Here is a 10950-nt window from a genome sequence, read left to right on the forward strand (position 1 = left end):
TTCTGGCTGAACGCTGTGTTTTATTTACGCCTCAGCACCAGCCTAGGGACTGACAGTTCTTCATTCCCACTGTCATCCCCTTTTACAGAAGCAAAGGGAGGCACTGAGGCCAAGAAGCTGGCCGGAGCGCTCGGGGGCTGAGTGATGGAGTGGGTTGGAAGTCAGGGCACTGACTTGGAAGCTCACCGCGGTACCAGGAGGCCCCTGCTTCCCTCGATTAGACGGTGTGCAAGCTCCCTGCCAGCTCTGACACACTTTAGGATCACACGACTCTGTCTCTGGCTTTAATGGAAAACATTTGCTGGAAAGATCAACTGAATTCCATCCACCTACAGGCGCCGCGAACGTGAAGGGTAGAGGCAACGCACACAAAGGGGGTTCTGCCTGCCTTCGTGGCCCCGGAGACCATCGGGCAGCCGCCTCCATGCCTGTCCACCCAGTTCAGGCTTTGTTCCTGTCACTGGGCTCCAGGCTGAGGTGGGGGCGGCACTGAAAAGGCAACCAGGGCAGACTTTCAAAGGCCTCTTTCTTGGCATCCCCAATACCCTCTAGGCCACAGTCTCAGGCACAGCTCTCTCTGCTGGTAGCAACCTGTGCTGCACCTGCCCCTCAAGGGCACTCAAGGTCAAGGGCTGGAGCATGTCCTAAAGGGCATTTTGAAGTTCCTTGAGTGAAATGAACTTAGAATACAGAATGCATTTCTTTCTTTCTTTCTTTCTTTCTTTTTATTTTTGGTTAATCCTTACTCGAGGATATTTTCCCATTGATTTTTTTTAGAAAGAGTGGAAGGGAGGAGGAGAGACAGAGAGAGAAAAACATCGATGTGAGAGAGACACCAATTGGTGGCCTCCCACACATTGCCCGACCAGGGCCAGGGATTGAGCCAGAAACCAAGGTCCGTGCCCTTGACCAGAATTGAACCTAGGACCCTACAGTATGTGGGTGGTTGCTCTATCCACTGAGCCGCACCAGCCAGGGCAGAACAAATTTCTAGAGACTAGTTTTCTGTGTTTTCCTCTGCCTTGCAATCCAACCGTTCAATTCTGAGATGGAGAGTGAAAAGCACAGGGGAGGTGTCCCGGGGATAAGGCCTTGGAAGACACCCTGCCTGGGCGGGCAGGAGACGGAGCAGTGCCCACCCTCAGTGCCCACGAGGCAGCCTGTGCCACCCAGAGCGCCCTCTCGAGGGGTGGCTGTGGGTCTTTTAAACCTCAGTGCACTTTTTTCTCATCAGAAAAAATAACAATTTTACTATTCTGAGTCTTTAAAAAAAATGTGCAATTTTCCCTGAAAAGAGTAAAAGGATACTCTATACACAGATGCCATCATTGACCTCATTTTCTCAAAATCCAGCTTGTCCATCCACCAGGCATCCCCTTCTCAGCCCCAGGGAAGAGCTTTCACACCGTTGTAAAGCTCACTGGGCAGCTGCTTACAGCCCTTGGAGGATGTGTGGTACCCCACGCACGTGCTCGTCTGGCCCTGGCCCCCATCCAGCCCCCCTCCTGCCCCCCGGTCCTGAGCCACTGTCTCCCCTCCATGTGCTACGCCAATGCATGCCGTGGGCTTCCGTTCATGCTCCCCACCCCCCGCCCAGGATGCCCCCTGTCCCCTCGTGGCCATCTGGCAAATGCATGCTAGTCCGGATGTCGCAGCATGGCATGACGTGGTCCCTCCCTGCCTGCTGTGGTGAATCCGGGGGCGGGCCTCCCTCCACCCCACGACAGCCTGCGAGTCGCTCACGGCAGTGTAAGTGGCTCAGCTTCCTGAATCCTACCTTCCTGTGCCTCTCCCTGACCCGTGGGCTCCTATCTTTGCCATTAAGGCCTCCAACCCCAGCGCCGCACGTCTCCTGTGACGTAAGTGAGGGTTTAGGAGGCTTATCCCAACGTGGCTGGTGTGTGCACATTCACTGACCTGGACTCAATCAAAGTGAAAGATGACCTCTTCGGCCTTAATACTTTTCCATTCTCGCCCGCCCGGGAGCTCGCTGCCACTCTCCTGCTCACTCACCCACCCCAAGAGATCTTGCCAAGCTCAAGTTCCAAACTCAGGGCTTTTCTGCTGCGCATCTTCTGCCGGGTCCCACTATGGCCCCGTGTCTGCCACACCGAACTCCCAACCCTGACGTCACGCCCCGGGGCCCGCATGGACAAACCACTGTCCTCCGAAACGCTTGCTGAAACGTGTCCACTGGACAAACTCCTGCCGCCGGCAGCCCAGCCGAGGGGCCGGGAGCCTCCTCTGGAGCAGCCAGGGAAGTGCTCAGAGTCATTTCTGGCGCGTGTTTGTACCCAGGTAGGAAGTCCCTCCCCCTCCACGCCATCCCCTCCGCCCCTCAGAGCCTCAGATGCCCCGTTCACGCTAGACTTGGAAGGGGCGGCCGATACACTGGCTCCTACAAGAAACAGGCCCAGAGATTAGGCCTCCAGACAAGGCCAGGACCGGACTGTCCACCTCGCTCACCCTTTCCAGAAGCTCAAACCAAGGAGCCTTAGGAACTCTGAGGGGCCGCAACGACACATGGGTTCAAACCCCAGCGTGGCCATGTAACCTGGCCGAGCCTCCGTTTCCTTATCTGAGAAGTGGCTCTTACGACCATCAGACTGTCTTCTGAGCGGGAAATGATTTTGAAATGGTTGGTATGCAATGAATATTCCTTTGCTCCCTGAATAGAAACTGTATAGGGCTGAGCATTCTGTATATGCATAGTGCGCGCGGACACACACACACACACACACACACACACACTCACGTCACATGTCAGAATCACGTTGGCATGCCCATACCCTAAGGCATCATTAGGCCCTCCCTCTGATCCGAAACAAAGGCTCACGCTCAGACACCCAGTTCTAATTTGGAAGCTAAGCACAGATGGGACGCCAGCTCCCTCTCTCTCCTGCTTGCAGATCACACTTGTCAGAGGCGCCTTTAAAAAGACCGTGCCCACCCGTTCTGCCTCCGAAAGAGCTACTCAGAGCCACAGATTGTGGGTGTGAAGGGAGACGGGCTACACTCCATCTTCCCCTTTTCTTTTCTTGGTAACTCACATCTCAGCAATACAAATGTTTAGCAAAATCCAGGGTAGAGGCACGTACAGTCACTCCCAGCTATTCACGCTGTGGTTGGTTCGTGCCTAACAGTTTGCATCCGGCAATTAGATATTGGAGCCCTCTTCACCTCTAATTTTAATGAGTAATATTTTTAAGTGATTCCAAGAATGTGGTGGGGGGAAAAAAACGCTAGGAAGAACTACCTGAGACTACTTTGGCAATATAAGTCTAGACTCATAAAACCTAAATTTCTCAAACACTATCATTTCACGTTGGAGGAAATGATCTGTTTGTTGGCAAAAGCTCCCTGTACGGAGGTTTTTGTTGTAGTATTCTCATAACGAGCCATAACAACCAAATGTCCAAAACGGGGGAGCTGGTGAACGGCAGGGGATCCACCTGGTGGGGTAACAGGACAGCTGTCACTGATAATGCCGTCCTGTCCTCACCCGCTTTTCATCATCAGGTTGGGAGCATCGTGACAGTAGGACACAGATGAATGAATGAATGAATGAATGAATGAATGAATAAACTCGTGCACACATGATTTAGAGAGATAGACAGGGTGGGCAAAAGTAGGTTCCCAGCGGTGAGTATGCAAAACACAGTTTATCCTTGTATTATTATCTATTAATTATTCTATCATTTTCCATATAAACAACTATAAACCTACTTTGGCCCCACCCTGTATAACAATCTGGAAATATACACATAATGCAATATTAGGTGAAAACAAAAAAGTCCCAACGCCTTCAGACCAAACAGAGAGCCTGGGAGCCTGGAAAGACACTGTCACGGAGTCACCTCCTCACCGAGACTGCCCTGCACCCTGTCTGCACGGTTCCAGCCTCCCATGAGCCGTAAGTATTAAGTGAGGACCCATCTCCTGAGGTTTGTGTGAGGAGCAACTGCTTAGCACGGCGCTGAGGACAACATGCAGTTTGCATTAGAGGTTGAAAGATTCCGAAAAAATAATACATTATTGCTTTTCATTAAACGCTACACATACCTCTTCTCTCCCTCCACAAACCCCTAAAAATGGAGTAATGAATGGAAAATCTAAACCCACAAAGCTAACAAAGGGAGACCATGGAAATGAGCAAACAGCAGCGAAGGGGTTTCAACACATGTTGAGATGAAGAAAAGGAGGGAAGGCGTGCTGACGGACACGGCAGCGTGGTGCAACTAACTCTCCAGGTACTGAGGTGGGTGGGGTATGGACATGACCATGTCCTCCATGGACCCCCTGGGATTTCCTCCACGGACCCCCGGGGCAGCCCAGGAGGCAGCAGGGCCCTGGAAGGCAGGGGTGGCATCTGGGGGTGGCAGAGGACGGCCAGCTCAGGCCCCACGCAGGTGCTGGTGACACCAGGAGATTGTATTACACACTGAGGCTCCCAGGAAACCTCGTTCACATGGCCGTCATGGCCAAATACACTTGTTTCCGCCCCAAATCTCGATATGACGAGGCTTTGAGAATGAAGGAGGCAAACCAGAAAAAGGTGACAAAAGAGAGCCCTGGGGGCTTGTTTATCAAGGCCTGGACTCAGCAGCTACCTCCCAAACTGAACCATCACGGCACCACAAGAGTCGCTTGTTGTTTAGAAATGTAGAGGCCAGAGTGAGAGACACAGCTAAACACAGTGAAGGTGGTGGCCTCCCGCGGGCAGTGCCAAGGGCAAGTGGGTAGAGGTGAGATGGGGAACACATTGATTTAAAAAAAACAACCACCATAAACCTTGGGGTCTCTTAGATGATTTCAGATGTCCGTATCTTACCTTGATAAAACTCAAAATCAATTCTGACCACAGTCTGGCTGGGACATGTGTTTGGCCTTAGTATGTCCTCCCTTCCCTAAGCCCACCCCTGCCATTCCTGGCTGGCCAGCAGTGATGCCCACCTCCCAGTGCCTCAGGTACCGGAAGCCATACTCTGCTCAGACTCTGACATTCTCTATGAAATGTGCAGGAAAGTCCTAGCTGGTATGGCTCAGTGGATAGAGCGTCAGCCTGAAGATTGAAGGGTCCCGGGTTCAATCCCGGTCAAGGGCACATGCCCGGGTTTTGGGCTCGATCCTCAGTGGGGGGCATGCAGGAGGCAGCTGATCCATGATTCTCTCTTCTCGTTGATGTTTCTATGTCTCCCCCCACCCCGCCCCTCGCTTCCTCTCTGAAATCAATAAAAGATACATTTAAAATTTTTTTTAAAAATAAAGTGTGCAGGAAAAAAATGACCTTCAAAGTTAGCAATTTCCACGGAGAGGAGGAACCTGACATCATGGGACCGTTTACACTTTCGGCCACAGCCTTGACCGTAAGTGGCTGCCTCCTACGGGAGCTATATTCTGCCTCTCCGCCAGGCGGTAATGACAGGCGTCTAGAGCCCCTCAGACGTCAGGTCACAGGGCAGGAATTAACTCTCAGGGGCTCCCAGAGCCTCTCATTTTCTGACCGTGGGACACAGGGAAGGGACGTGCAGGAGGCCCACGCTGGCCTGCCCCCTCCCACTGCACCCCGTCCAGAGTCCAGAGCAGCCCCTCCCCCTGCTTCCTGCCGCCTTGGACCCAAGTGGCCTCAGTCTGGGCTGCTCCTGGGCTCCGGGCCGGTGCCCGCCTCAGATGCCACAGTGCCACCCAGTGTGCTGATGGCGGGGAGCCCGAACTCCTCTGCACGAGTGCGGAGCTAGCTGAGTTCCTCACTGCTTGGCTACTAGTGCCACCACAGTTGGCATCGCCCCAGGACTCCGCAGGCCTAGCCTTTCCTTAATGGGGTGAAACGCGCCCCAGAGAACAGGGCTTGAGTCACACTCTGTTCCGGTTAGCTGGTATTTGGACCAAGTCATGTCATCGCTGTGAGTCAGTTTCCTCCTCTGTGAAACGGGCGGGCCTCTGTCCTGCCTCTGCACGCGGGCAGTGGGTAGGACCTGGAATGGATGGGTGTGAGAGGGTCCAGCGAGCGGCAGGCTATGGACAAAAGGAAGCAGGAAGAGGAGGAAGAGGAGGGGGCACCGACATCAGAGACATTGACAAGCAGCTCACCTTTCTCCGGGAGGGAAGGCAGAGCCACCGAAGGGCAGAAGCCGGGAGCACCATTTTCAGCCACTGCAAAGGAGAAGAAGGCAGCCTGTTAGCGCTTCCTCCCCTGGGGGTCCCTGAGCTCCGAGGGCATTACTGGAGGGACAATTGGGTGGTGGCAAAATTGGGCTTGGCAGGCAGAGAGCATGTGCGACTCCCAGCACCACCCTGCGTCAGTCAGGAGGGCTCGGGGAGGCCGAAGGGACCACCACCTCTCAGGGGCTGGAAACACCAGAGGGTCGCCTCTCCTGCACACCCTGTGCCCCTGCAGCGGCGCCTGAGATCCCAGGACAGGCTGACCCTGCTGCCCTGGGACACACTTTGAGGACCACTGACTGAGGCCCCGCCACCCATATTCTGTGCGCTTTCAGACAACACTCAGATGCTGCCAACCGGCCGCCGTGCCCGGCCGCTACACCCGCTGGCCAGCTGGCACCCTGCTCGTCCGTGTAGATGTCTGCCCCCTGGGAGCAAGTGGCTCAGAATAAAGGCCCTGAGCACCAGCCCGTCTTCAGGGAGCAATCTGACCCTCTGAGGGGCACTGACACGCCGCACGGAGAATTTATATGCATGCATCACCCGTGGTCACAGACAAGAGTGGAGTGAAGGCCTGGAGAGGGGGTGGGAGCAGAATGGGGTGGGTAATCGGGGAGGGAACGGAGACATCTGTCATATTCTCAACAATAAAGATAAATTTAAAGAAATAGAAATGTCCTGTCTCAGATCCAGTAACTGTGCTCTTGGAAATTAACTTGCAATTCAAAGTACACTTGGTTTGCTAATGAACATCCAGGCCACATCAATAAGATGCTGGAAACGACACAACCATGAGGACACCATGCAGCTCCCACCAGCAGGAACTGGTCTCCTAGCTCTGCTGCTGCTGTTACTCTTTCTGCCCAACATCCGCGTTTCACAAGAGGGTGCTGCCTGCCCTCCAGGGGGGTGGGGGGTCGGGGGGCAGGGTGCGGGCTCCTTCACTGCACAGGAACAGCTGAGCTGTGAGGGTTCTCAGCTTCCCTGGGGCCCTGCAACCCTGAAACCCTCAACACCCTCGGTCCCTGGGAGGACTGGCACTGCCCTGGGGACCCTCCTACTGTGCCCCCTCACTGTGGGGCCTCCTACTGTGTCCCTCACTGTGGGGCCCTCCTACTGTGCCCCCTCACTGTGGGGCCTCCTACTGTGCCCCCTCACTGTGGGGCCCTCCTACTGTGTCCCTCACTGTGGGGCCTCCTACTGTGCCCCCTCACTGTGGGCCCCTCACTGGTGGGGCCCTCCTACTGTGCCCCCTCACTGTGGGACCCTCCTACTCTGTACCTCACTGTGGGGCCCTCTTACTGTGCCCCTCACCATGGGGCCCTCCTACTGTGCCCCTCACTGTGTAACCTTGAGCCATTCGCTCGGCTAACTCACATTTGTTAAACAAATGACTGCTAACCTTTCTGCTTCTTCCCAACTCTGCCTTCCAGGACATCACGTTGGTATTTGAAACTGGCCACAGTGAGAGTATTTACACCACGGCAAATGGCAACGGCTGGAAACCAGCGCGCCCCTCCATCTTCTCTGGTTATAAAATATTTGCCAGCGCAGCACTGAATGGGGGGCAGGGGGGTAACAACAGGTGCTACCTCATGGGGTTGTTTGGGGCTAAATAAGATGCTTTCTGCAAAATGTTAGCCTAGGGCAGTGATGGCGAACCTTTTGAGCTCAGCGTGTCAGCATTTTGAAAAACCCTAACTTAACTCTGGTGCCGTGTCACATATAAAAAATTTTTGATATTTGCAGCCATAGTAAAACAAAGACTTGTATTTTTGAAACTTATTTTATATATTTAAATGCCATTTAACAAGGAAAAATCAACCAAAAAAATGAGTTTGCATGTCACCTCTGACACGCGTGTCATAGGTTCGCCATCACTGGCTAGTGCCTGGAGCCAACGCTGTGCTTGGTGAGTGCTTTGCTGGGATGTGAATGACCGTGAAGAACAGCTTGTACAGAAACTGCCTCCATGCGGCAGCTCCTATGTGGGGCGCACAGACCTCGCTAGAAGAGCTGGTCACGCCCTCTCCGGGTGATGCTCCCACATCTGGAATTGCTTCAGGGCCCACCCGCATTTGCTCGGCAGAAGGAGAGACACTGTGAAGCTCCCACTGTTTTTCTAGAAGCCACATTTGACTCTGTAAACCAACCAATGGCCCTGCCCCACTCGCAGGCCTCACACAGCTGGAGAGGATGGTCAGCCCCGGTTTCTTCAAAGAGCAGAGGGTACCCAGGCCGCAGGGCCCTTCCCCTTCCAGGAACACTGAGTCTCTGGGGCACTGCTTGACCACAGAGCTGCCCTCATGCCCTGGCCTCCCACCTAGATGTGAAGAATACTTCCTCTCTGGGTACCACTGCCAGGAAGGGGCTGCAAGCAGCCTCATTTGCATTCACAATGGCTCATCTGGGCTCTGGGTTCTCAGCTAAGCCATGTGGAACTTGTGTGCACTGTGTCAGCAAAGTCAGAAAGCACAGCCCGCAGGCGCTGGCCCTCCCAGAGCTCCCTGCTGCAGGCGTGGGCCTCCCTCCTGGAGTCTGCCCGGCTCAGCATCCACCTCTGTCCTGTGGACACGGCTCAGGGACCGAGGTTGTGTAGCCTTTGCCCATGAGGACCTCTCTGAGGCCCAGAACATTACTGAACAAATGGAACTATGGCTTACGCGCCTTTGTACCCAGCTGGTCCCTGAGCAATATAAGGATGGACAAGGACACTTCCCAGCACGTGGTGGGATGCGGAGATGGGAAGGGGTGTGGGAGGAGAGATGTGGGGTTACCTTTTCCTAATTGACACGAGGAGAAAGTCAAGGGAACCTGGTAGAGGGCACACCTGTTGTCTTCCTCTGTCCAGTAACAGCGCCTTAACTGTCCTCTGAGGAACCTCCTCCCTGCCGGTGCATACAGCCTCCCTGGCCTGTCACTCAGGCTGCCCTGCCCCCGTGGGCGGGCTCACAGTCAAGATGGGACAAACTCTCCCTTGAATCTAAAGATTGAATGCAGCCACCAGAGCCTCTGGAGGAGAAGAAGGATGACAGTGACACACCGGAGGCTGCCCATTCATTCCTCCTCAGCACACCCACGCTGCTGAGGCTGAGTGGGTCACCTTCCTCTGAGTCTATGAACAGGTTCCCCAGATATTCCTTTTCTGCGTAATTTAAAAAGAATCCGCTTCTGTTATTTGCACACAGTGAATCCTGACTAATCTACTTCCAGGCCCGATGACATCATCCTAATATATGGTTGGAAACCAGTCAACTGAAGTTGTTCACGTAGCGGTTCGGAGCCAATTACTCACCAGGCTTCTGGTACCATCCGAAGGGATAGGTGCGGACCTCGGTGTCGGGAGAGCCACAGTCCAAAATGCGCCAGGACCCTCCACTTTCCTCACTGCAGGTCTGAAGTCCCAAGCTGTTCAGAGTTAGGCATGTCACCTCTCCTCCTGGAGCAAAAAATAACCAGGACCAGGAATGCTATGAATTTCCCTCTTAGAACTGCTTTGGCTGTGTCCCATAGATTTGGGGTTGCTGTGTTCTCATTTTCATTTCTTTCAAGGTATCTTTGGATTTCTTGAAACCTATATAATTTTATTGGTCAATATCATCCCAATAAATTCCATTTAAAAAGAGAAAAATAATAAAGTTTAAAATAATAATAACCAGGACCAGGAAAATAATCAAGACAGACGTTTCTAAACTAAAAGAGGGGAATTCTGCAAACTCATTCTTTAGTAGATATTTGGGGTTCACAGCTATAATCTAGGTGTGACCTTAGCCACTGATGAAAAACCTGGTACCTTACTGTCTCTGGTCCAAGAGGAATAAAGACAGCTAATGCTCATGGGGCACCCATCACGTGCCCAGGGCTGTGCTGGGGACGTCTGCACCATATCACCTGGCCCCCACACAGCCCTGTGAGGAGGGAGCATCTGTATCCCATTTACAGGGGTGGAAACTGAGGCTCAGAGACTGATTTTTCCAGGGTCACACCACTAGCAAGTACTCAAGTTTTAAACACAGATCACATGACTGGATCCAAAGTTCACCCCACAAAACTGCCAGACCTGAGTCTTGGAAGATGAGAAGATGCTTAGTGAGTGTCCGGCCGGGTAGACGTGCCGAGTGAAGTTGACCAGGTGCTAGGCCAGGAGCCATGTCCCCTTCATGAGCTGCCGCCCCTCTGCAAGCCCCACCTCCCATTCGGGGACAGGCTCGCTCCTCCCTTCCACCACGAGGAGATGCAGATTCAATAAGATCATAGATGTGATGCGTGTCCTAGGCTGCAGAGGGCTGTGCGCAGGTGAGGGGGTGTTATCACTGTTACCTGTTAACTGGGAAACGTTTAGAAAGCCGAAGCCGGAGCAGCACGGGTCCACGTCGCACAGGCGTTCACACTCGAAGAACCTGGCGTAAGAAGAGGAAGAGCAGGCCCAAAGGAGGTCACGGGAGTCCGGGGCCTACTGGGGACAGTGCGTTCTTGCTTCTGGGGGCCTGCTTTCCTTATGACTTCCTAAATTGGGGTGCTCTGGCCAATATGCATGAATGGGTTCCTAGCTTTGAGGTATTTTCTGAAAACACTCTACTCTTTTCTCAGGAATACTGAATTGCCATCCTTCATTCATCCACTCATTCATTCAGTGAACATAAATTCTGTGCTTATAATGTGCCAGGCTCTAAGCCAAGCTAGCCCAGAATCCTCAAACCCTTTCAGCTTTGGGTTCTAGGAAAGGGAAGAAATGGTAGGGAAGGTGTCTCCAGAAATGGGGGGTGGGTGTTGGGATGGGGGAAATGG

At 53.4% G+C, this 10950-nt stretch overlaps 1 protein-coding gene across 1 annotated transcript in view; it reads right to left on the minus strand.

Moving 5' to 3' along the window:
* The window catches only part of TG (thyroglobulin), a 152913-nt gene that overhangs the window by 82690 nt on the left and 59273 nt on the right, over positions 1 to 10950 (minus strand). The window contains 3 exon segments of the mRNA XM_006753290.2: positions 6091 to 6153; positions 9458 to 9601; positions 10483 to 10562. Coding sequence (XP_006753353.1) covers positions 6091 to 6153; positions 9458 to 9601; positions 10483 to 10562 — 287 coding nt within the window.

Source organism: Myotis davidii, unplaced genomic scaffold (assembly GCF_000327345.1).
Source record: "Myotis davidii unplaced genomic scaffold, ASM32734v1 scaffold30, whole genome shotgun sequence".
Lineage (NCBI taxonomy): Eukaryota > Metazoa > Chordata > Mammalia > Chiroptera > Vespertilionidae > Myotis > Myotis davidii.